The sequence below is a fragment of the Lagopus leucura genome, unplaced genomic scaffold (genome assembly GCF_019238085.1).
Source record: "Lagopus leucura isolate 7727_CA_CO unplaced genomic scaffold, USGS_WTPT01 Super-Scaffold_100018, whole genome shotgun sequence".
Taxonomy (NCBI): Eukaryota; Metazoa; Chordata; class Aves; order Galliformes; family Phasianidae; genus Lagopus; species Lagopus leucura.
This window is the reverse complement of record NW_024962272.1, coordinates 12798749-12825989: the sequence shown is the minus strand read 5'-3', so window position 1 is coordinate 12825989 and position 27241 is coordinate 12798749. Positions and strand designations below refer to the sequence as shown.

Below are 27241 nucleotides of genomic sequence, written 5' to 3'. Positions count from 1 at the left end.
TTTCAGTTTGCTGGGTAGCATTATATAAGGTTTCTTTCTGCTTGCTGCTAGAATGGAGTGCTAATTTTAATTAACTTAACAGTATTGTAGTAGTGCTGCTAATGATGATGACTTTGCAAGTTGCTTCAAGTACTGAATTTCACAAATGCAGCATTTATTATGTTTTCTCTGTACTTAGTTGCGGTCATCTTATTTTGCTAGGACTGTGTCTTACTGAGCTTATTTGGCAATTTAATTCCTGTGCTTGTATAGGCTATGCAGTGTGCGTTCCTTGAACAACAATCTCAGTACTATTCTCTTAATTAGTGCCTTTCTCACTCTATTATTATTATTTTTCATTTTCTGAAAATCTGCCTGCAGAACATTTGTTTCAGGAAAGATTAAGTGGGGCAATGCTGGTTGGCATTTTTGTCTTTTACAGCAAATGCTTGACTTTCAGATACTGGTGGGTAAACCTGTTTAACCTGGTGCTAAAAGAAATTATCAAATCATAGATCCTAGTAGTCTCAAAATTTTAGATACCGTGGTGTCTCAATGAAATGTGGAAATATTTTTTTCCATAAAGAAAAAATCATTTCAGTGATTTATCTTAGTAACAAAGGAATCAGAAGCATGCACTAGGAATAGTGTTTGATTTTATCTGTAAAGCAGTAATATATTTTGTTTATTTTGTTTTTTTATTTTGAAAGTTTTATAAGGATTGGGTCTGTACAGTGATTGTGTGAATAGTAGTGTCGAGTTGTGATGAGCATTCTGTATTTCGGAATGTAATTGCCCGGATGTTAGTTTGACTATATTGATTTTCTTTTGCCTTTCTTGTTGTATTGTATTAAAATGTTGTTGTTGTTGTTTTTTAACTTCCAGCTGTAAATGCAGTGTCCTTAGGAAAGAACGGAGTGGTTGAACTGATGTTTAAGATCATTGGACCTTTTAGTAAAAAGAACACTAGCCTTATGAAGTAAGTAATGTTTCTTTGTATAGTATTTGAAACAAACTTTACGTGTTTCAAATTCTTTAATGAGCAGGAATATTAGAGATATCAGCTGCAACTTACATTTGTGATTTGAAAAGATTTGGGAAGCAGAGCTACAAAGCTGACTGTTTTATCCAGTAGAGTAATGCAGAATATTTTATTGTCTGGTTACCATCCATGTAAAAGAGTACAAATGTTATTTTTTACCTCCAGTATTCCTGCAGGCAAGCTGTACATGTGCTACCTGCTATCCTGATATAAGAACAAACTGATCAGGAAAATCCCATCAATTTTTGTCTGTTGAATTGGCTCCCAAATCTTTGTGATTTAGGGTTGCATTAGTGTACCAGGATTTTGTGTACTACATTAAAGCAATTAATAAGCACCATCATCTGCCAGGATAAATAGGATGTAAAAACAAATAAAATTCTGTGGGTACTTTGAAATGGTGGCATTAGGTATTTTAGGTATTTTATTCTAAACTTATCCTCTTTTGTGGGTGGTTTTTTTTTTTTTTTTTTTTGGTTTTTTTTTTTTGTTTTTTTGGGTGTGTGCAAGGGAGTGTGGGTATGGAGAAGTTAGGATAAAAACAAGTGTATCTTACTGAAAATAGCCTTTTCATTACATACTAGGAAAGGTTCTAAATGCATACCTGTGGGAAAACTAATTTTTTCTCTGCTTAACAAAATATTAACTTATTGTTGTTCATATTCTAACTGTGTTATGTTATCTAAAACAGATGATACTTGTGGTCAGTGGAGTATGTTTAAAAAAACAAGCACTGCCCCTTTAAGCCCCAGCTAAAATTAAACACATGAACTTATTATTCCATGATGTGAGTAATCTTGATATCCTTGTTTATAGCCTGAGTTCAGATGTGTGAAGTCTATCCTTACAAACAGGGTAAAAATAAGTATGTAAGTTTTCTAGTTGTACATCTTGAGTTAGTTGAGACTAGATGTTAATGTGCAAAAAAACCTTGTGTGATCTTTTACTGTAGTACAGATTGATGAGCAATACCCCCCTATATTCATAAACTGCCCATTTTGTCTGATGGTTTTCTAAAGCAGTGTCTTTTATTTTACAAAATACTTACTCTACTGCTAATATAAAAACATAGATGTTAGAGATATCCATTGAAATATAGCTCATAAAGATTGCATTGCCACTTAATACTGTTTCTTGCAGAATGAGCGCTTATGTAGTGTTAATTTTTTAAAATTTCACCATCAGATTTCAGATATAAAAAAGATATTTTAATAAAACGAAAATTGTAAGGCCAAGTCTGTGATATAATGCAACCAGGAAAACATTTAGGTAGATGCTAAAGAAATCTGTTAGCTGTACTTTTTTTTTTTTTTAATATAGCTTTGCAATGTTGTAGATGAAGTTCACCAGCTGTTTGTTGTTTGACTGTTCTTGTTATGTTGACAGGGTTGCTTTAGACACACTTGCTGCATTGCTAAAATCAAGTAAGTTTTTGACTACAAGAAACTATTTGTCTAGTTGGGATATACGTATGTGTATAAATGTATAGATGTGTGCTTATATAGAAAAAATAGTAGAATTAGTACTAAGTCTATGGCCAAAACAAAGTAATGGATATGATGTTCAAAAATAAAGTTAGAGTTTTATCTCCAGTCTCTGGTACAATTTTTCTTTGGTGTGTATATATATTAGCTACTGTTTCTGCAGTTCTGCAGCAGAAATGTTGCACAACTTCTACAGAATTGGTCTGGATGCAAGATGGAGAAATAGCCTTTTGTATTAATTCACCTCAGCTCTTAAGAGATCTATAGCTTGTCTCATATGATCTTCTTCATACAAATATTTGAAAATATCTATTGGATGCCAGGGAAAAATAGAGAGTTTCTTTGTGTACCTTTCTGATAAACAGGATGTTAAAGATAAGCCTGTTGGTGATGTCCATGAAGTGCTACCAGGGGTAACAAAACAATGACCTGTTCTCAGACACTGGCTGTGTTGGCTGATGGCAGTGGATAACTGACAAATGCCATCGCTGTTGATTTTGTACCAGGTTATAACTGACAAGGGATTAAAAACATTATTGCATAAAAGATACAGCATTCTTAGTTGTTCTAGTAGAGTTTGGTAAGAGCTGAAGCATGCTTATATTTTCAGAAGACTATTTCAGACATACAAGAGGAAAAGACTGTGCTGCTTATTATGCAGTACTGAATTCTCTTGGGATTGATCAGACTGATGCTTAGGTGTTACGGATTTGTGTGTTTACTAATATGGGGGTTCCTCTTGGGGAAATTCAGGAAAGGAAATATTTATGAATTTCTGGTGTGTAGAGTGCAGCTGGCAAACTGATTACCCAATTCATGTGTTGTATTTGGGGTTCAGGTGTTTTTGTGAGTGATTATTGCTGCAGTACCACACGGATTACAAACAGCAGGGAAGTTTGTTTTACCTGCTGTGCTTACACTAAGTTTGGATAAACATTTTTTTAAAATTTGCTATCTGACATTGCCTTACAATTACCTTTCTGTGTAATCCACATTGTTCTTCTGATAAGCTGTAGAAATTACTTGCAATATTATTCTGAAGAAGGAAGTATAGGGTATTAGAGCTGATCATTTAGTTGGTTTTCATTGGAGTAGTATTCCCTGTGCTTGCTCTTTAAAATGATACTTAATTATATTGTATGTTCTAGTTAAAGTTTTTCTAGTACTTTTTTCCAAAATCGTGTTCTAATTTGGATTTTAATTTAAAAAAAAAAAAAAAAAAAAAAAAAAGCAGTCTGAAAATCATCAACTTTATTTCCATCTTGGAGCAAGAATAACTAGATACTAGATTCTGGATACTGGATTCATTTTAACAATGTAGAAATACGTATGGAAATTTTCCTAATCACTTCTTTATTAATAATATTTTGCCCATTATATATTCTGTTATACACTTTGATATGTATACTTCCTGACTATAAAAGTAGTTAAACAAAAAGTTCTCTTCCATGGCTGATGTATTAGTGGCTTAGAATGAGTTAGTTAAAAATTTGGCAATACTGACAATCACAGAGGAAATAAGGCTTCTAAGAAATGTCTTGAAAATATGGAAACAAACTTGCTAGAATTTTGATTATTACTTTGATATAATGCACTGCCAAGTGTGGCTGAAGTAATGCCTTCGATGAAGTAGTTCAGTACCTTGTGTAAAAAATCACTTAAAAGTAGATAGGAAAGTATTGCTGAAGATGTAACAATATTGGAGTAATTGCTGAGTTTTTAATTTACTTTCCCCTTTTTTTTTAATAAAGAAACAAATGCCAGGAGAGCAGTAGATAGAGGATACGTACACATGCTTTTAACAATTTACGTTGATTGGCACCGTCATGATAGTCGACACAGATATATGCTGATACGTAAAGGAGTTTTACAGTGCATTAAGAGTGTAACAAACATCAAATTGGGAAGAAAAGCATTCATTGATGCAAATGGGATGAAAATTCTTTATAACACTTCACAAGTAAGTTTCTCTTTTCTGTCGTTGCTGTTCTTGTTCTTTTTGTCTCTTAGGAATTAGAAACATATTCTGACTTTGAATTTATTGTTTTTTTTTCTGATATTCATGTTCTCTCCTGATTGTGAAGGCAATGGTAGTTTTCTTTATCTATAGTAGAAGTCAAAGATACAGGATGAAATTTATATTTACTGTTACTCAGACACGATTATTTCTGGGAGGAGTCTTGATTTTATTTATTATAAAAAGGAGTCTTCATTTTTAAGTCTGCATTTTGAAAAGATGAATCTGGGTTGACAGAAATTCTCCTTGAAAAGAGGCACATAGATATTTTTAAGTTAATTTCTAGCAAAATATTTTAGCTGTTAGGAGTGGATTTTAGAAACTAATGAAATTTACTACCGGTTTGTGAAATGCTCATTTCTTCATTATTTTTCTTTTAATAGGAGTGCCTTGCAGTAAGAACTCTTGATCCACTTGTCAACACATCTAGCCTAATAATGAGAAAATGTTTTCCTAAAAATCGTCTTCCTTTACCAACTATTAAAAGTGCTTTTCACTTCCAACTCCCAGTTATTCCTTCTAGTGGTCCTGTGGCTCAAATGTACAGTTTGCCTCCTGATGGTATGGTAATTTTGTAATGTTTTTCCTTTGAAAATGTCTAACACTCCTGTTTACAAAGTGTAATCAACTGAATTTATTTGTGATTTTTCTCTGCTAAAACCTAGGCTCTGATGAGATTCTTCTCTGCTAACAAAGATTCTCTGGCTCTTAGTGTGGAGCAACAATTTCTAATGTTAACCTTTAACTGATGGCAGTTTTGTCTATGCATATGTGGTTATGTTTCTGGAGATACGTAAAAATAGGAAATAAAATGTGATCAAAATCTAAAATGTTCATCAAGCTCTGAAGTGTCAAACATCAACTGTGTGTATTCATCTCTGAACTTACCTAGACTCTCTTTTTAACTTATATATATTCAATGTGAAATGTAATACAGTATTATTAACTTATTATTTATTCTGATAAACTGAATGTACAGAATTTAGATTAACATGTATTTGATTTTAAATCAAAGTATTGATTTTAAATCATTGTGTTTCTCCCTTCTTTTACATGATGAGAAAAGTAGAACTGCTTTCTTGGACTGCTGCAGTCTTCTAGGCACTGCTCATCTGTAAAATGTTTGCATAGTGCCTTGAAAGAAATACGTTTACCCTATTGTGCTTACTTCTTGTTATTTTGGGATAGTTAATGTTTAGCGCATTTTCAGATACAGGAAAACAGCTTAGTATTGGAGTAAGCAAATAATGAAGTTGCTGTGGGGAAGTTGCTCCAAAATAAAGAGGTGAAGTTAGCTTTTTTAGTGTTTTCTTATTGACAGTATTTTCTAAAATAAAGTGTGATAACAGCGTGGAAGAAGATGAATATTTATTCAGGGTTTGTATAGGAATGACTCAGGCTACAAGTGTTTAGAGTTTTGCTTTCAGAAGAGCAAGAGATCTAGAACTGTTGTAAAATCCACAGAAGTTATTTTAGTTTCTAACTAAGTTAGAAGTTGATCAGTAATTTCACATGTCTAGAAAGTAACGTCTTGCTGTATTTTTAGGGAGTAAGGTTTCATTCCCAGCCTCTGTTACACAGGTGCAGTGACCACTCACCTTCAGTGTTTTCCTTGCTGGTTTCTAGTGATAAGTTTTTGACTTCTCTTTAGTTAATATTAGATTCCTCTGGGCTTGTCAAAAATTGTGTATGAAGGACTTTGTACCACACTTCACTGGTTAGTACCAACTGGCATGACTGGAAGGTGCTAAGAACCTCAGATTTTTTTGGACATGCTCATAAGTACTGGGAAAAGGTTTCAGAGTCTTGTTTTGTGCTGAGCTCAAGTCGTGCCATACATCTGCACTGTAAAATAATTCTGAAGGTCATGTTCTATTTTATGTTTTTGGGGGTGGAAGCTTTGGTTTTGCTTTAAGCCAAAGATTTTTGTTCTGACTTAAACTGGAATGAAATGTCCTAAACGGAGTCTGCAGAATTATCATACAAACATTTTGTTGGTGTTGGTTCTTTTTTGTTTTGTTTTATAAATCTGGTGATAATTATTAATATTTGCAAGGCTTTATGGGACCTGATGACTTTTTAAAATCAACTGGTAACTAGAAAGGAAAAAAAAAACACCTTTTTTTAAAGTATATCTATTGGTTTAAATGTGTAATCTGCCTTACAAAAACTTTTCATATTGTAGTGGATGATGTGGTAGATGAAAGTGATGACAACGATGATACTGAAACAGAATCAGAAATTGAAACTGAAGATGACAAGGACCAAAATTTTAAGGTTGGTATGAGACAAAACTAATGGGCATAAAGGAGGCATTCCATTTTGTTGTTATTATTACTTTTAAAATTTTTTTAATTGTTTATACAGCCATAGATTTACATACTGTGATAATGTTGAGGAGGTTTTCGGGGCAATTTCTGAAATTAAAATATGTGCTGAAACTTAGAATTTCCTTGAGAATGCCAGCCTTTGTTGCTCAATTTGCCTCAAGATTTTTTCTTAACCATATTTCCTCCGCACTTAATGTGACTTGAGTACAGTGGAGCAGAACACTGCAAAAAGTGTCTGTGAACCCTGCAGCATTGTTTGCAGGTGCAAGACACTGCAAGTCTTTCTGCAGCATTGTGCTCTCTGCTTGAATATCTCCTAGCCCTCACTTCACAATTACCTACACAATGCAATTTGTAAGACATGCTCTAAGTTTTTCCCTTATTCTGGAATGAGATTGGCTAAGTCAGTGCTTCAGCAAGGTAACTTTAAAGTTCAGCCAGCTGTAGAGATAGAGATTTAATCTCACACTGCTTTATGCTTTTGGAAGGGCTTTTTCTTCTCCCCGTTCCAATAAGGATGTGAACGGGTGCTTTTTCAGAGCAGTCTTATTCTACATTTTTATGTTACGTATATTTGGGAGTTGGTTGAATTATCTGTCTATGGGCTGCAATGAGAACTTCTATTGAAGGCACTCATGAAATGTTGCAAGGAGTATTTTCCTCCATTTATACATTTGTCACTGCAAGTCGGATGAAATCTCCACATTTTGCAGGTTTTGTCAGGTTATGTGTAGATCTCATGTAAAGTGTAATCTGTGCATAATGCATTTGGGTGAAAGCAAGAAGGTTGTTCTGTTTATGATGTTTCTACTAAAATAGAGGTTTAGACCTACCACTAAAATGAAGCTGCTTTTAAAGTCTTATGATGAAATGCACAACTCAACTAATTTTAAAATAGTGATATCCCACTCTTAAAGCATGGCCATGAAAGAAGAAAAACCTGAGTAACATTTTTTTTTACTAATTTTACTAATATTACTAATATTACACTAATATTTTAGACGTTCATTAATCCTAGAAGCAAGATTAATTTGTTCTCTTTATTTTTTAGAATGATGATATTGAAACTGATATTAATAAACTGAAACCTAGACAGGAACTGGGACGACCCTTAGAAGAACTGAAAATGTATGAGCAATTTTTCCCAGAACTTACTGAAAACTTTCAGGTAAAGTACATGATTCTCAGTGCAGTTTTTACTGTAAGAAACTGGAATGCATTTTGATGTGTTTTTGTTTGTTTGTTTTAGTGGATAGCTACTCTAGTTGAGAAAGGGAGAGACGATTTATAGTTCTAGAGCTTTGCATGGGGGGCTATATAGTGAATTATTTTGCTTAATGTTCTGTGTTACTTTATTCTGACTGAGAAAGGGATAGCGGGCAGATATAAAGGTTTAAACAATGTCTGATTATTGCACACAGCAGATAGTAAAATAAGAAGGAAGGATATGAGATATTTTTGATGAAGTGTACTGTGCATCTATTGGCGTTAGCTAGTTGTAATATCTGGTGAATGGTATTCACTTGACCTTTTTTTTTCTGATAAATTGCTTGTCTATTTTTTTAACATATTTTTAAAATTTGTATTTTAAGGAATGTGATTTAGTATCCAAGGAACCAAAGCCTTTTGTACCTGATGCAAATCTGGGTGGACCTATTGTGGTTCCTACAGCAGGAGAGGAGTTCTCAGCTGAAACAGATCCATCAGTGATAGGAATTTCTTTGAAGGAGAGCAATCCATTACTGACAGAGGAATATAATAGAAGGCCAGCTTTTCTGGAACTACCAAAGAAAGATAGTATCAAAGACAGTAGCTTACTTCGGCAAAATGTTCGAAGGAATCTGCTTCCATCATGTGAGAGTCTGAGCCAAGAAATTGTGAAAGGCTTGGACAGAATCAGTCTGCAAAACACTGCAGAAAATGATCAGTACTATGCTACAGAGTGTGTTATAAAAAAAGAAAACAAAACTAGCCTCACCCCACTTGCTTGTAGTAAAACTTGTGAACATGTTTCACCCTGTGGAAATAGCCTTTTTGAAGGATCATCTGTCCATCTTGGGAAATTCTGCTGCACAGGAGTGGAATCAGAGGAGGAGGATACCAAATCTAGTTCATCAGGGGAACAAGTGGAGCTTGAGGTTTCTGATATATCTCCTGTTCATGACTGCGATCTTTATATAGAAATGGTGAAAACCACAAAATCTATTCCTGAATATTCAGAAGTGGCCTATCCCGATTATTTTGGCCATATTCCACCCCCCTTTAAGGAGCCTATCTTGGAAAGGCCTTATGGAGTGCAAAGGTAAGTTACTGTACTTCTTTTGTTGTCATCGTCTTCCTTGAAAAAATAATCTTTAGGCTAAGATTAACAGGCATGTGTACAATTTTCACTTTTGTATCTAAAACTACTTTCAGTGGAGGGAAAAAAAAAAGAAAGCTAAGTAGACATTAATCAGTGCAAAGTCAACAACAACAGAATCTTTAATATACAATTCTAATTCAGTAGTTACAATTTCTAAATACTGTTTACTTTGTAATCTTCCTATCTGTGCCCCTTTCACCCTCTCATCCAGATCTTGTAGTCTGTATTTAAAAACAATTAAAAAAAAAAAAATCCAAACTCAAATTCCACTTTTTAATATTTCAAAACAGAAGGTGAACGCTAGAGATGTCGTGCTTTCTAGCTTGTGTTTAACTACATAATATCATACTTAGCAAGGAATTGTGTGTATTTTAAAAATAAACCAAGACATGAAGGTGCATTGACAGTATTACCTCTTTTTCTTGAAGGTTTTTCTGTGTTGTCTGTAAGTTAAGTATGGAGTCTAATGTATGTGAATGCAATTCCTTCTCTTTGTCATCCTTCTGGAGGAGCTGGAGGAAGCACTGAAATAACTATACACTAACCAGTTGATGTGTTCAGGGTTAGTATTTTTGAATAGAGACACCCAAGTGTTCCCTTCAGGTCTTAGTAAATATAGGCCATTTAGAAGTTGAAGGATACTTTAGTTCGTCTCTTTCCTGTGGTAAAAAACTTTTTTTTTTAAGCAAACTGCAGTGGGAAAATTATTCTATTAATACTTTCAACTGTTTTTTTTTTTTAATGTCTGCAGTGGAGCAAAATTTAGTGCTGAGGATACAGTTTTTGTTAGATCTGCAGAAAGACAGAATAAATATGTCAACACAACTATGATGAATGTGACTAGTAAGAACAATTTGCAGAGATGGTATGAAGAGCTGGCTCATATGCATAGGACTACATTACTGTAAAGTCACAGGAGCATTTTTGCAAAATGTGATAGCAGATCTTCCCACTTGCTTCATTATTAGGTTGAAAGCTTTCAGCTTTTACCTGTAAATTGAACCATTTATGTGAGATTTATCATATTTACATTTATTGATTTATCATCACTTTACATATTGATGAGGCCATAAGCCATAAAACTAGGCTATATAATTAAAATGATTTATCTGATTTTTAAGCATGTTGTAAAATCGAACTTTCTGGTGAAATGACTGAGAAGCTTGAAACTCTAATGACATAATATAAACTGCTATAGAAAGTACTATTTCATGTAGGAAAAAATCTCTAACTGCTTATCTTTAAGCTAGATTAAGTTGTCTGGGAACAAGATAGGTGATTTCTGACTCAAGATGAAGATCTACATATTGAGGAAATTTTTCGTTTAACTATTTTAAAATAGTTTTTCATTTGACTTCTTGGTGCCTATGAATTTTTCTTTTTGTATGTATCTTAAATACTATTTTTTCCTTTTTTCTGATATTTGAATGTCTGTTATTCATAAATGGATTTCTTTCTGGCAAAACTCTTTTGATAGTAAGAATCATTATTTACTCTTTAAAACTGAAGCATATTGAGAGCTAATGATTTGTGTAAGATCAGAAATCTGTATTCTGCCTTGAACTGAACCTGCTGTGATAGATCTTGGTGAGTCAGCATTTTTGTTATTATGACAGTATATTGGACTTGTGTCTTGCTTACTTTTCCAGTTACTCTTAATTTAGTGAAGTGCGAGTGTTCTCCACTTATCGTTCTTTTTAACTTACCTCAACAATATTTAGTTTAATTAAATGGAGAATTTCCAACCTGAACATACTTTACATCTCTGTTTCTGTATTCTTCATTGTTAATCTGCCTCCTTTTCTTCTTATTGCAGGTGCTGTGCAAGCTTTCCCACACAGCTCTGCTACTATATTTCATTCTTGAACTGCAAAACATTCTTACTTTTCCAAACCAGGACCTAGATACTGCCAGTTGTGCAATGGTTTTATGATCTGGATAAACATACACCTGACATTTGATTGACATCACCAAATTCATTCTTATTTGTTACCTAGTCGATAAATGAACATAGATCTCCAGAGGTGAAAAGCTAGTGCATTAACACGCTCACTGCACGACATACTATGTAAAACTAAATTTTAGTTATGATAGGACTCAAGTAAGTTACTAATATTATGAAGTGCTGTCCTAGATTAAAGCATTAACATAAATAATATTTGAGTAATTCCTGCTTCTACTATAAATTATGAAGTGGTGCGTTTTTTTTTCATGAAGTACAATTCAGTGGGTTGTGTGCATGAAAACTCAGTTGTCTTGCATACATAAAATCAGTCAGCTGTGAATGCAGGTGTTTAAAATTAAGAACACTACAGCTTGTGCACATAAACAGGATTGAGGCTTAGGTCTCTTATGAAATCTGTCTCACTGTCTTCATGTTAATTTCTTTCAGTTTTCTTTGAGGTAATTTCTCTTTTGTAATTGGAAGCAGCATGCAACAATTTGAATGAGAATCTCCTTTTACTTTAGGACAAAAATATGTCAAGACATTGAAAGACTAATTCATCAAAATGATATTATAGACAGAGTTGTGTATGACCTCGACAATTCCAGGTAAGTTTTTACCCTGCTGAAAACAGTACTTATGGAAAGACAGTATTTAAGGAAAGACTCAAAATAATTTTATAATTATCAAGTATGGATTGAAAATTAACTTTATGAGTTTGTTTTAGTCAAATCTGTTTTATTTATTTTGGCCTTTTTTTTTTTTTTTTTTTTTTTTTTACCCTTAGTTGTTCAGTACCTGAAGAAGTGGATGTTTTGAAGTTTAATTCCAAATTTGAGTCTGGAAACCTGCGCAAAGTCATTCAGATTAGAAAGTAAGATATTTCATCTATTCTTTTTATGTGCAGGACCTTCCATTTTCTGTTTTTTTTTTTTTAAAAAAAAGATTTATTTCTTTTTGTTAATCTTTAGAAACGAGTATGATCTAATTCTGAACTCAGATATAAATAGCAATCATTATCATCAGTGGTTTTACTTTGAAGTCAGTGGAATGAAAACAGGCATCGGTTACCGTTTTAACATCATCAACTGTGAAAAGTCAAACAGTCAGTTTAACTACGGTAAGATATATTTCCCATTCTTTGAGAAGAAGCATGTAGAAAAGTATCTGGACTAGCCAGCTCATCTGGTCCATTCCTCCTCTCCCCTCAGTCTTCCTAGGAATCAGTACATTCATGTTTTTTTACAGATCGTATTTTTTAAACAGGACTACTAGAGAATGTTTTGACAAATATCCATTAAAAAGAAAAAAAGGGTATCTGAAAACACCAGCCATTATTTCTAAAATAAGTTTTTGTTGTGAGTGAAGCCAAAACAAAACAGTTCTCCTGGTGGCTGCAGCTACGGTGTGTCGTAAAATTCATTGACACCGTGAATGACACCGCTGAGGCCTGTTGACCAGCACAGGTAGAGAATGACAGCTAATGTATTAAAACCACCTGAAAAGATGTATATTTTAAGAAGTGAAAGTAGATGAAGACCATCTCAGAGTTGTCCAATTGATAGGAAGAGAGAGTCACACTTGAGAAGGAAAGGCATCTAAATATCTGTATGAATATAGTCTGTTAATAAGTGAGCATAGCTAGTTTGTAGACTTATGTAAAAATACTGATGTGCTCTGTTTCTGATAAGATCTTGTTGAAGGTAAAGCATTAAAATGAGATGCATTTTTCCTTTAAGGTATGCAGCCACTTATGTATTCTGTTCAGGAGGCACTAAATTCTCGACCCTCTTGGACTCGTGTTGGGGCAGATATTTGTTACTATAAGTAAGTATGCCCATCAAACATACAACAACACTTCTACTTTTAAGATTAGTATAGCTAGAAATTTTGAAGAAAAATGATTGCTTCTGACTTTAGATGATTATATTTTAGCAGTTTGGTTTTGAATACATTTTTATTTCTCAGTTACTACGGAGCATAACAGAAGTGAACAGAATATATAGAATCTTTTTTTTTTTTTAGCACACAGCTAATGCTTAAGTAATTCATCTTTCATCAGATATTGCCTACTATTCTAGAGAACCTGTTTATGAAATGCACACATACACGCTCAAACATTAATGGTGATATCCAGTAGTACTAAGTGATATTTGTGTTTTGTCTTTTGTTTTACATGGTGCAGTCATTCTAGAACAATCTTAAAAAACATAGGACGAGAAAATACAGCATTTAATTTTGCAACCTTTCTTGGTTAACAGCTGCTTGCTTCTTTTTGTTTGTTTGTGTATTCATGTCTTTCTAATATGGTATATGTGTATTCCTGCTATCGAGAAGTTTCTTTCCAGATTGTGGGAAGTAGTAGATTTAACCTGGATAAACAAAGAAGAGAAATAAAATCCCGTAAAATTTTATTCCTCTGTGTGTGTGTGTTTGTTAAAAATAATCAATGATAATGAATAGTATTCTTGTATGTTTATTATCTTAATTGTACTCTTAGGAATCATTTTTCAAGAAGTTCAATTGCTGCTGGGGGTCAGAAAGGAAAATCTTATTACACAATTACATTTACAGTGACTTTTCAACATAAAGATGATGTCTGCTACTTTGCTTACCATTATCCCTATACGTATTCAACATTGAAGGTGAGAAGATCGTTGTGTATTACATAAATATCTCTATTTTTGGACAATCTGGTATATGAGCATTCATTAGTGAATTTTTACTTCTTTCTGTAAAGTTCAAAATGCTGAGAGATTAATAAAATTGAGGATGTTCATAAAATATTAGTATTTAGACTGGCAAGGAGTGAGGGTTATTCTAAGGAACAGTAGCTGGGGAAAAAAAAATTAAAAAAATTATATTACTTTCAAAGGTTTTTCTGAGAATAATGAATTGTAATTGACTGGAAAACTATACAGAACCCAGCCCAGATTGATGGATTTGGCTGCAGATAACCTGTTTGTACTTTCAATCAGTAATATGAAAGCTGAATGTGTAATTCTAAAAAAGACAGACAGCCCCCCACCCACTAGCATGCAACAGACTGGCACTCGCATATAACATTCTACCAAAACTTACTTAAATCCCAAGTGTGGACACTCAACTCCCTTTCTTTGTCTTCAGCTGGTAAAGATTGCTTTAGCAGTGCAGACATCCTCCTTCACTAGATTCACAAGCATACATACATTTGCACCAAGCAAAACCTGCCATCTGTCTGTGCAATACTCTGGTCCCTCTTGCCCACTGTATAGACCTTCTGCTTGGAAGCTAGTGCAGCTGGATGGTTTCTAGCACATGAATGCACACACCCCATCATCACTGCAGTTCCTTCCAGCTACCAGCCTGTGTGTGTCTGCCCGCCTGATCACCCTGCCTACACTGGCTACTGAAACTCAGTGTCTAGTCCAGCCAGCACTTGCTGAAGCTTTGCTGTAGTTTTCTGGCTGATCAGTTAGTGCCTGGAGGCAATTGATCTTTGACATTGTTTGTGTTATATCTTGTCTCCCCTGTTTATCTCTTTTGTTCCTGATTTTTGGGTCAAGTTTTATTTGTTATCTTCTTCTGCCCTGGAAACGTCTTCAATCAGGTAACTTAAATGAAGCAGATGTGCTCACCTTCCATATACCGTTATAGTATAATCTAGAAGAAAATAAAAAGCTTATACTCTGTGCCTTCTTCCTCAAAACAGTTGAAGAAACAGGCTACATAAAGAAAGGTATTCAGTTTGTTAGATATACAGAGAATAGTATTTGATGTTCAGAGTTATAATGGAAACTTTGACATTGTTTACAAAGATTAAAAAAAAAAAAGGATTAAACAGGACATGGAATAGGTTGTCATAAATGATTGCAAAAGATTTGATGTTCTTTTTCATTATATTTCTGATGAAGATGCATCTTCAGAAGTTGGAATCTATGCACAACCCTCAACAGATATATTTTCGACAAGATGCTCTCTGTGAGACTCTGGCTGGCAACACATGTCATGTAGTCACTATTACAGCCATGCCAGAATCGAGTTACTATGAACATATCTGTCAATTCAGTAAGTATGATTTTTCTTTCTCAGCAACTGAAAATAATGTAGAAAATACATAGAAAAAAAAATGGGGTACTAACTATTGTGCATTGTAAAAATAGTAATTTAATGTAAAAATTATAAAAATGTAAAAAACAAAAAAGTAAAAAAAAAGCCTAACATTTATGTACCACATGAAAGGGGGTTAATATCCAACATTAGTTTCATATTTAAAAATTCTTGTGGTAGTCCAATAAGAATATTTATAAGTGTCTTCTTTCAAGTATTAAATAAGTTGATAAATGTTTTCTGCGTGTAACATTTTGCAGTCAACCCTCCTTGGAAAGGAGTATGTCAATTTTGAGTTTTTTTTTTTCTCCAAAAGTTAAAAATATTTGCTTGTCAAAAAGAAAATACATTTTGGAGCCAAATCTATAGTTAGATCTAAGCTATTTTTGAACTTGCTCAGCATTCCTCAAACTTTTATTTTCTGCTGGAGAAAAAAAAAAAAAGACATCAAACTTACCATGCCATAATCACCAGGTTGAGCTAATTATGCTCATGTCTTGGATTGAATTTAAAACCGTATTGTGAGAATTCAACAATTAGCAGTCCATATAGCAAAATTCTGGCAAGCATTCCCCATTTATTTGAATATTTTGAAAAAGAACTTCTAAATAATCTATTTCACACAGTAATAAATGAAGCAGGCTACTGTCTATTTTCAGTTAGCAGGGTGCTTAATTATCTTGTTTTGCAACTTCTCTGCATGCTTCTTTTAGGGAATCGTCCTTATATTTTCCTATCTGCTCGTGTACATCCTGGAGAAACGAATGCAAGCTGGGTTATGAAAGGAACACTGGAATATCTTATGAGTAATAACCCAAGTGCCCAAAGTTTACGAGAGTCTTACATTTTCAAAATTATTCCCATGCTCAATCCAGATGGTGTCATCAATGGGAAGTAAGCATAAGTTTTTACTCACAAATATTTAACCTGTAATACTTAGTCTTTGCACCTGTAATTTAAAAGTTAAATATCTAAATTAATCCCTATGCCATGCAATATTTAATTACAAGAAAATTACAAGATTGCTAGACCTCACTTTTCATTTTTTGTTTCCTGTTTTTTGGCTTAAGAGGCAGGTGCAGTTGTTTCATGAATTCAGAGATTTTAAAAAGTATTCTCAGTTATTTATCTTTCAGTGATTTGAAATTAGTTTAATTGTCTCTCATGGTCAAGCTGGTTATAGATTTGAATACAACCTGCCCTTATATAGGAAAAAGTATGAATATAACTGAACATTTGAAATTAAATAATTCAGACTGTAATTGAAAATCTAACACAAAGTCAGCGGAGGAATCTATCCCATCAGACATAATGTAAAGACAAATATACCTTAAATAATTGTAGAAATATAAATATCTGCTATCTGAGAAGTTATTGGTGAAAGTTCACTGAGTACAGAGATGATCTTTGTTTGCTGCTTTTTTTTTTTTTGTTTTCTTCTTGTTCTCTTAGTAGCAAGTTGCTTCCTAATCACTTCATGTTACAAGTCTTATATATCAGATTGAGATTATTTTTGTGACAGAAGCCAGTGAACCAGAGCTGTAAAGGTACCATGTATCTGAAATTAATTACTTTGAGCTAGCATTTAGTAGAATCACAAGGCTTCAGTTTCATCAATGTGCAGGCAAGATTACAATACACTTCATATAAGAAGTGATTTATTTTTAGATTTTCTGTAACACAACTTGAAAGGAAAAAACAAAAATACCTCAAACTTTTTTATTAATTGCAATGTCAGAAAACTGAAAATTGTTCCTTACCAAGTCTGTAGTGATAAGGAAGTCTGTAGTGATAAGGAAAACTTGAGGTAAGAAGGGAGTCTTACTGAAAAGCAACAAGGTAATACAAACAGTACAACTTGTGTTTTTCATCCCCCACCCCCTAATAGCCACCGTTGCTCTTTAAGTGGAGAAGATTTAAACAGACAGTGGCAAAATCCAAATCCAGATCTGCATCCCACAATTTACCATGCTAAAGGCTTACTGCAATATCTGGCTGCTATAAAGCGTTTACCTCTGGTGAGTATGTCTGCATAAGCAATCTCAAGAATCTTTCAAATTTTGTCTATATAGCTGTTTTGCTAAATAAGCACTTTAATAGGATTTTGTATGCTGTATCAAACTTTAAAAATTGACTTAGTGAATTAGTCTTCTGGAAACTTTTAAGTCTGAATCTGTTTTTGTTGCTAGAAGGTCAAATATTTCTTAGGAACCTTTTCTTCACAGTATGAAGGTATATAAGGAGTTTTGTTCCTAATTTTTTGAAACGTTCAATAGTGAAAATACAAATGCAGTAAAAGGAGAAAGATTTTTAAATTTTTTGTTCCTTGTCTTTATTTTGATGTATGATTAATTGCAGGTTTACTGCGATTATCACGGTCACTCTCGTAAAAAGAATGTATTCATGTATGGCTGCAGCATCAAAGAGACAATGTGGCACACAAATGTTAACACTGCCTCTTGTGATCTAGTGGAAGACCCTGGTTACAGAGTAAGTCTGACACTCATACCTTTGTCAATTGGCATGAATGTGGAATATACTTTTCACATAATTTCCTAATTTTAATCTGATTACACAGACTTCACAGTATCAGACTTATTTAGAATTATTTCTTTTTAGTCCATCCATATGTGTCAAAATATTTTGACAGCTTTAAATATCATTTTTATGCTAGTACAGGGTTTACTGTTAGCAAAATACTTATTTTGTTTGTTTATTTTTAATTAGCATTATGTGCATTTTCTGTTCAATACCATCTAGCAAATGCTTAAAAAAATATTCTTTCATGTATTTATAATTAGTGAATTAAAAAAAAAAAAAAAAAAAAAAAAGAATAATTTCACTATGGCAAATAATATTACAGCATTAAGAAAATATGTAAAATACAGAAATCCTTATTTTTGTATAAGGAAAGGGGCAAAATTTGTGTTGAAAGCATACAGTTACAACACGTAAACATAATCAACTCATACAAGTAGCATCTCTTGAATGGTATAAGCTTTTAGTAATTCCTAAAATAAGAGTCAAGGAATTATATGATAATTTTCTTCTGCATAGCTCCATTGCCGCCTTGTGGCAGCTGCAAATGTGTACAACTAAAAAAGTGCTTCACAGAAATGCTACACTGGATTTCCAGATGACAGGTTTTGGCCTAATTTGAGACTTGTTTGCTAGAATCCCTTTCAGAGTAGTACTGAATGGCAAAGGGGTCCTAGAAGGCTGGTTCTTTTTCAAGAATGAAGTGTTAAAGGCATGTCCAGTTTAGAGCTCCTTACTACAAGAAGAATATAGAATTGCTGGAACCTCTTCAGAGAACAACAAAACTTGTGAAGGAGCTAAGAAACAAGACATATGATGAGTGACTGAGAGCAGTGTGGTTGTTCAGTCTGAAGAAAAAGAGAAAGGGGAGATCTAATCATTCTGCAGCCTGCCTGAAAGGAGCTTGCAGTTATGTAGATGTCAGTGTCTTTTCTTAGGTGACAAGTGATAGAATCCAAGAAAATGGTCTCAAGTTGCACCTTGGTGCACTCAAGCATCAAGGCAGGTTTACACTGGATACTAGTGAAAAACTTCTCAATGGAGATGGTTGTCAAACATAGGAACATGCTGCCAAAGGAAGTGGTAGAGTTGATATTGCTTTTACTTAAGAGACATTGAATGTGTCATTAAGGATAATGGGACTTAGGTCAGGTTGATGTTTGGACTTGGTGATCTTAAAGGTCTATTCCAATCTGTGTGATTCTTCAATTTTTCTCTATTTGTCTTGGGAACGTTTTTCTTGAACTTTGCTTCACATTCAGAAAGTTCACAAAGCAAAGAGTGTGTTTAGTGCATTACTTAATATTGATGGATTTTATGTGTTAATAAAATGGTGTCTGTTAGGTCAACAAATTGGATTGTTGAAACAGTATGAAGACTAAATTCTGCTTTCTGAACTATATGGCTTATGTAGTGTGCTTAATTTGAGCAAAATCATCTGGGTGAATTAGAAGAAGATGAAGAATCACCTGAAGAATCCACTTTTCTTGTGGATGTGACAAATACTTCATTTTGGCAATGGGATTTAAACTTTAGGAAATGACAAATCTATTGTCATTTTTAACCTATTGGGTGTGAGCCTTCTTGCTCCAGCAAGAAGCATTGTGCTTGCAGGATCTCATCCTGATGGGGGATTTCAACCACCTACATATCTTCTGGGAAAGCAATAAATAAGCATGAAATCCAGGAGACCCCTGGAGTTTGTTGAAGTAACTTCCCCTGGAGTTTGTTGAAGTAAGATCCAAGTATTGGAGATATGAACCAGTGTTACTGGACTTGGTGCTCACCAGTGCAGAAGACTCATTAAAGAGGTTTAATTAATTTAATTAAAAGAGGTCTTTCATTAGAGAAGAATCATTAAAGAGGTTAAGATTTGAGGTGTTCTGGGGTGTAGCAAAAATGCCCTTGTTGAAGTAGTGATCTTTAGGATTATGGGTGTGTCAAACGTCAGGCTGCTTAAGGAATTAGTGGATAGTATTCCTTGGGAAACTGTCCTTAGAGATACAGGAGCTTTTAAAGTCAACTTTCTGAGAGCATATGAGTGAGCCTCCTCCAGCAGAAGTAGTCAAGCAGAGGAGGCAGGAAAATAGCATGACTGAGCAAGGAGCTGCTGATCAAATTGTGGGAAAAGAAGGAAAAGTACAAACAAAAGGGTGGCCTGAGAAGAATACTAGGATTCCATATGGGCATAAAGAGGTGTGATAAGGAAAACCAAGGTGGAACTGAACTTCATAAGGGATATGAAAAATAACAGAAAGCATTTCTATAGGTACGTTTGTTAGAAGAGACAGGCCAAAAAGAGTGTTCCTCTCTGATAAATGAGAAGGGAAAGAAGTCTACAGCAGGCCTGGAGAAGGCTGAAGTGCTCAATGAGTTCTTTGCCTCAGTCTTCACTGGCAGCTCAGCTTTTTATGTCATTCGTGTCCCTAAACCTCTAGGTAAGGGTCAGGTGTGCAAAATACTCTCACTGTAAGATCACATCAGGTCAGAGAGTGCCTCATGAGATTGAACATCTGCATGTCTATGGGGCCTGATGGCTTGCATCCCAGGGTCCAGTGAGGGTCCAGAAGGAACTGTCCAGTGGGGTTGCCAAACCACTCTCCATCATATTTGAAAAGTTATGGCTATTAGGAGAAATACCTGGTGACTGGAGAAAGGGAAACATCACTGCTGTTTTTGAGAAAGGGAGAAAGAAAGACCCAGGGAACTATTGGCCAGTGAGCCTCACGTCTGTGGCTGGGGGTATCATAGAGCAGGTATTCCTGAAAGCTATGTTAAAGCACGCACAGAATGAGGAGTTGATATGAGACAGCCAGCGTGGTTTCTCCAAGGGCAGATCATGCCTGACTGATCTGATGGCCTTCTATGTTGAAGTGATGGCATCACTAGCCAAAGTAAGGGCACCTGGTGTCAGGAATACCAGGACTTATGCAAAGGCTTTGACATGGTCCCATACCACCTTCTTATTTCTAAATTGGAAAGGTACAGATTTGAAGGTTGGACTGTTCAGCTGAATTGGTTGGATGTCACAGCCATAGGGTTGTGGTCAATCGCTCAATGTCCAGGGGGAGACCAGTGAAGAGTGATGCCTTCCAGGGCCCTTCTTGGGTCCTGTGCTCTTCAGCATCTTAATCAGTTATGTAGGCACTGGGGTCAAGGGTACTCTCAGCACATTTGCAGATGAGACCAATCTGACCAACCTTAAATTTTTTACCAGGAAAGTAGTGAGGTTCTGGAACAGAGTGCCCAGAGAGGTTATGGATGCCCCATCCCTGCAGATGTTCAAGGCTGAGTTGGATGGGGCCCAGGCAGCCTGGTCTAGTATTAGATATGGAGGTTGGTGGCCCTGCATGCAGCAATGGGGTTGGAGCTTGATGAATCCTTGAGGTCCCTTCCAACCCAAGCCGTTATGTAATTTTGATTCTCTGATTCTGAGCAGTGCAGTTGATACAACAGAAGAACCATCCAAAGGGACTTACACAGGCTTAATAAGAAAGGTTCATGTGAACCTCATGAGGGCTCAGCAAGGCCCAGTGCAATGAGTCTGGCCAGTCCTAAATAGGTCCTAAATTTAGTCCTAAATTCCTATTTAGTCCTAAATAGTCCTAAATAACTGGGAGAAGAATCATTGAGAGCAGCCTTGTGGAGAAGGACGTGGATGTTCTGGTGGATGAAGAATTGAACATAAGCAAGCAGTGTGTGCTGGAAGCTCAAAAGGCCAATTGACTTCCATGCTGCATCAAAAGAGTAGTGGCCAGCTGACTGAGGGAGGTGATTGTCCTCCTTTGCTCTGCCCTTGTGAGGCACTGGAGTACCAAGACCAGGCCTGGCTCTCCCAGCACAGGAAAGATGTGGAGCTGTTGGATCAGATCAGAGAGAAGGCCACGAAGATGGTCAGGGTCCAGAAGCATCTCTCTTATGAAGATATGCTGAGAGAGATGGACTCATTTAGCTTGGGGAAGAGAAGGCTCTGGGGCGGTTGCATTGCAGCTTTCCAGTACAGAAAAAGAGCTTATAAACAGGAGGGCAACCAACTTTTTACAATTTGATAGCGGTAGGAGAAGGAAGAATGATTTTAAACTGAAAGATGAGAGATTTAAACTAGGTATTCGGAAGAAATACTTTACTCAGAGTGTGGTGAGGCACAGGAACAGGTTGTCCAGAGAAGTTGTGTATGCCCCCCATCCTTGGAGGCCAGATTGGATGGAGCCCTGCGCAGCCTGATCTAGTGGGTGGCAACCTTGCCCATGGCAGGAGAGTTGCAACTAGATGATCTTTAAGCTCTCTTCTCCTACAAGCCATTCTGTGATTCTGTGGTATGATTTTTTAAATTCCAGCTGGTGCAATATTATTATTTGTCTGTTAAGTGTAACTACAGCCAAATTTTCTAATGGCAATTTGCGATTGAATGTTTTCCCCTGTCTCCCTTTCATGAATGAAATAAAATAATCAAGATTGCTTTCAAATTACTCTCCTGCAGGTACTCCCGAAAATCTTGAGTCAAACTGCCCCAGCGTTCTGTATGGGCAGCTGCAGCTTTGTAGTGGAAAAGTCCAAGGAGTCAACAGCACGAGTTGTTGTCTGGAGGGAGATAGGAGTACAGAGGAGCTACACAATGGAAAGCACATTATGTGGATGTGACCAGGGCAAATATAAGGTAAGAAAGTATATAAGTTAAACTGTTTTTGCTTATAATTTCTACCATTTGCATTGGTGTCTTTTTCTATAAACCTGCCTGCTTGCTTGTTCACCTTAGATTTTTAAAACTCCTCTAAGATCTCTGTGTACTCTAATGTAAAATGAAATTAAATTGGCTGCATAGCAGTCTCTGTCACTAAAAACACATTATTGTATGCTTGCTTATTTGCTGATTTAACAAGCTTTCTCTTAATTATTGCTTATAGCACATATGAATGCATGTAATTAAAAAAAATTAGATAACTTCTTTCTAATAGATTATTAAGATTGGATGGTGATAAATACCAATAGTAAAATAAGAATTTTCTTTACATGTAGCAATTATAGAGTTTACCATGGCAGTTCATGGTTCTTCAGCGAGTATTAAGGTTCCATAAAGAGTTGTTTTGTATGGCTGTAGAAAAAAGCTTATAAAGTAAAACAATTTCATATTAATTTACTTCTGCTACTAGATATGTCTTCAGGAATACTCATCCTACTTGTTTATCTTCTCAAATTGGAATTTGTCTTTAATTCTTTTGAAGGACACAACTTAATAGGGCTGTATGTTTGAGAAACAATAGGTGAGCCTGGTGGTTGTTTCTCACTAGCAGAGAACTTCACAAGGAAAACATTTCTAGAAAAGCAACAAATAAAGAGAAATAAAGAGCCCTAATATCATGTCTTTGGTTTCTGCCACTGTGTTGAACTTAGCTACAGATTGGAAAAAGTTTTTGAACTGAACTTTCAGAGAAAAAGTCACAATTTCCTCTGCTTCAAAATAGAGATAAGAACTATCAATTAAGAAAAAAAGACCAGAAGTCAAAAATAACGTGCTTGACAAGAAAAGAAACCATAAAGCTAGGACAAGAGAGGGGGGAAAAAAAAAAACAAAAACAGATTAACAAGGAATACTAATGTATATTCCAATACTTTCCAGACATCAGGAAGACAGATATTTTGGCATGAATTTTAGTAGGTCTGTAACTACTGAATGAGTGAGTTAATTTTCGCAATTAACAATAGAAGCATTCCCGTTATTATCAGAATATTCCTTTATAATTTCAGTTGTTCATCAGGTGATGACATTATGGAGCTTTAAAAAACCTATCCAAGTAACTTACTTTGAAACTTCTGGAATATTCTTACAAGCATCAACATTCATGGCCTGTGCTGCATTGCAATAGAAAGTTCATAAGGAACTGAGATACTTTACGGACAAACTTTTAAGATGCTTATGCTGCAAAGCCCTTCTTCTATAAGGGAGGAAAAAATGAATGTATTTCATGGAAAAATCACTTCTTCAAATGGGAAGATCCTCCTCCCTTGTGATAAACAAGTTGATGAGATCAAATTGCTCTTCTGTCACTTAGTTCACTTGGAATCAAACTGTTTGTGAGATCTCAGTCATCCTTTGAACATAGAGGACGCAGCTTCATTTTTTTTTTTTTTAATTACTGTAATACTGCTCTGGTTTATTGAGGAAATGTATCTGAAAAGCCAAAGCTACTAGACAGAATGAGAAAAGCAACATTTCTTCAAAGAGATGAAGAGACTGGGATTTTTTTTCCTGTGGAGAGAGTGAGGCCAACATTTCTGTGAATGAATACATGGTATAAATTGGCTGACATGTTTCATAATGTGTTTTTCCAAAACACAAAAGGAGTTAAACTATAGAAATTCCCTTCCCACCTTCTTGCCACCCTGAAGGATGTGAGAGTTCCTATCTGACAAACTGTACATTGTGTAAAAGTCTGAAGAACTTTTCTTCTGGCTTACTGTTATCACAGAACTTTATTAAGCCATAAAGATTACTCAGAAGTTATATTATTTTGGAAAGAAATGATGAGTCTCTGCCAAAGATGGATGTCAGTTTTTATTTTTAATATTATTGTTTTTAATATTTTTCATTTTACTTGATGATGCTAGGCTGTTTTCAGTTTGAAAGGAAAGAAGCTGTTCAGCTGAAGTTCTTACCTGAATTCAGGATCATCTGTGATAGTTTTTTTTCTGGAAGCAATCTTGCTTCAACTGCTAATGGCGTTGTAACACATTGAGGATTGCTGCTACAAATATTGCCTGGTCCATCTCTGATTCAATACGCAAAAGCCAAAAGTTGAGATGAGACAGTGCTCAGAGACATGTGGATGATAATTAAGATGCTAGATAGAAGGAAAATTTCTTCAGTAAAGCAGATAACATGGAAGCTGAACATTAATTGAATTAGGAAAAACACGCCTTTCATGTTTGGCGAGTAATAAGTTTGGTAGCATGACTTAATTTTTAGCTTCACTGAGAAGGCTTTGCCAGTTGGAAATTTTACAATGCAGAGCAGAAAATTAATTTACCACGATCCTTGCATCTCTAGACATTGAATTCACAAAAATGATCAGATCTTTGTAGTCTCTACTGAATGAAAAGAACAATATAAAGTTCTACTATCCATATGACTTCTCCAAGTCTTAGTATGACTGTTTCTGATCTTTTAAAAACATATTACAGGAAGATACTTCTCAACTGTTATGGCTTAGGCTTCTACTGCAGTTCAGATTGCTCTACAAGTGCTTCACAGATGCGTATCTCTCATCTATTCCATTTTAGGTCTCTTAGTTATATCCTGTTTCTATTGTGCTGAAAATAGCAGCCATGAAACACGCACACGCTATTTATCTTTCTAACAATTCTTTTTGCACTTTATTTCATACTGTGTTCTTGTCCTTCTTCGACTTGGAGTCACTCCTCTTATACTACTGTCTATAAGGAGCCTGCCAACTAACTGTACATTCTTTGGCAACAGATAGACAATGATTGGAAAATTTTCTGAACATCAATTTGTGCACGTTAGTAATCTGCGTAACAGTGAGGTTACTGTTACCCTTCTTCCTCTTCTGCCTACTTTTTGCCTCTTGTCCTTAATGTTATTTTAATCTCTTTGGGGCAGGGACTGTGTCTTCCTGTGATTAGCGTAGTGGAGCCCCAGCTATGATTGGGGTCTTCGAATGTTACTGATGTGCAAACAAATACAAAACAAAAACAAAAATTTGGCCTCTGTGGATAAGGTACTGCATTGGGAGTGAGGAGAACTGATTTCTGTTCCCAGCGGGGTCAGTGACATGCTGTGAGACACTGTGCAAATCGCTTCAACCCTCTCTGCCTCCATTTCTCCATCAGTAAAATGAGGATAATTCTTCCTTTATTAATAAAGTGCTTTGAAACCTACAGCACAAAAGCCTTATAAAAGAGGTAAGTAGTATTACTATTAACAATAATAATTAGTATCCAGCTCTTGTTCACTGCTTTCAGGTTTCTGTGTCGTTTGACTGGAGGATGACAACCTATAGAACAATGTATTGCTTTAGTTTTCTTGCTAGTAAAAAACACTTTGTGTATGAAAACTACTGATAAAAAGAGAAGATGCAGTAAAAGTTGTCAGCTTTTCCATTTGTAAAGTTTGCAATTGTTCAAAACAAAAGTACATGAAAAATGTTCAGAATCTACCAATTAGTAATACAATTCTTTTTAACCTTGCATTTTATGGTATAGCGTCAGTGTGGCAATGTGCAAAGCTTGTGTGTGTGTGCCTGTTCTAGCTTTTAGGAAAAAAAATATACTCCGTTCTTTGTCTTTCATACATTCTCGTGCTGGAGAGCTTAGCTTGCTACTGGTTCCTGGTTCTTCTGCTCTTGTGCTTAGTTTGTCAAAGCATCTTTTTAACTACCCTTTTCCTGGAGAGGATTAGAAGATAAAAACTAAACTCTTAAAATTCTCCTGAGATAAAGAAGATGCAGAGGGAAGACTGAGTGAGATTGTGACATTTAATCTGTTATCATATATATGGTTCAGTACTAATTCTGTAATTGTTGAGGGCCACTCTGTAGCATCATTCTTTTTTCATAAAGCAGTTGATGTTAGAGGTCCTCTTCTTACATAATGCACTGCTCACCAAATTAAATGTATGTAATATGATGGGAGACTTTGTCACTTATGTAATATTGGAGAATAATACATGAATTCCACTTTCTGGAGACTTTCTGAAGAATGTTGTATTTAACGTCGTAGTATTCGAAAACTTTTTTTTAAAATTCTGTCCCAGGTTTTATAAATAATGTAGACTTTTAAACTTGGACATGATCTCTGATCTCTCCTCTTAGTGCTGGGTAGAGTTCTATGAATATTGATGTGCTAGAAATGTTAAGCAGGAGGCTCTGAAGAAATATGGAGGTGTCCAGAAATGGCTGTTCTCCCTTAGGAGATTCAATTTGTTATCCTTTGTTCTATCTGTTTCTTGCTAAGTGTTTATACTGCAGTTCTTAAATGTATTGTAAATAGTAATTTTGCTGTATGTGTGCGTCCATCATCAGGTACCTATTTTTAAATCTTATTTTTAAATTAGGGGTTGCAAATAGGGACAAGAGAACTGGAGGAAATGGGAGCCAAGTTCTGTGTTGGCTTACTGCGTTTAAAAAGAATGGCTTCACCTTTGGAATACAATCTGCCTTCTGGTCTGCTGGATATTGAAAGTGAGCTGATTGAGTCAAGCTGTAAAGTGACAAGGTAATACACACTTACTATATTTTGAATTTTTCAGGAAGAGATTAGTTTCTCAAATGAAGTGACGATTCTCTCAAAAATGTTCTTCCACACATCAAAAAGAATGATGATCTTCTGTGACATGATAGTTTTCCAATATACTCATGTTGCTGTTACACTACCTTGTTAATTCAACTGCTTCAAACTTCTGAAGAAAGCAGTAATACACAGCTATATTACTTGTTACA

At 35.1% G+C, this 27241-nt stretch overlaps 1 protein-coding gene across 14 annotated transcripts in view; it reads left to right on the top strand.

Moving 5' to 3' along the window:
- AGTPBP1 (ATP/GTP binding carboxypeptidase 1) overlaps positions 1-27241 on the top strand; it is a 60544-nt gene that overhangs the window by 20950 nt on the left and 12353 nt on the right. For 11 of the 14 annotated variants that reach the window (XM_042877518.1, XM_042877512.1, XM_042877520.1 and 8 more), the window contains 18 exons: positions 865-958; positions 2408-2445; positions 4257-4465; positions 4906-5083; positions 6708-6799; positions 7904-8020; positions 8445-9154; positions 11684-11767; positions 11947-12033; positions 12131-12279; positions 12899-12986; positions 13660-13804; positions 15053-15206; positions 15962-16142; positions 17137-17266; positions 17607-17738; positions 22267-22443; positions 26857-27017. In XM_042877518.1, the coding sequence (XP_042733452.1) occupies positions 865-958; positions 2408-2445; positions 4257-4465; positions 4906-5083; positions 6708-6799; positions 7904-8020; positions 8445-9154; positions 11684-11767; positions 11947-12033; positions 12131-12279; positions 12899-12986; positions 13660-13804; positions 15053-15206; positions 15962-16142; positions 17137-17266; positions 17607-17738; positions 22267-22443; positions 26857-27017 (2926 nt within the window). The other 3 variants (XR_006180275.1, XM_042877523.1, XM_042877522.1) reach the window with 3 other exon arrangements.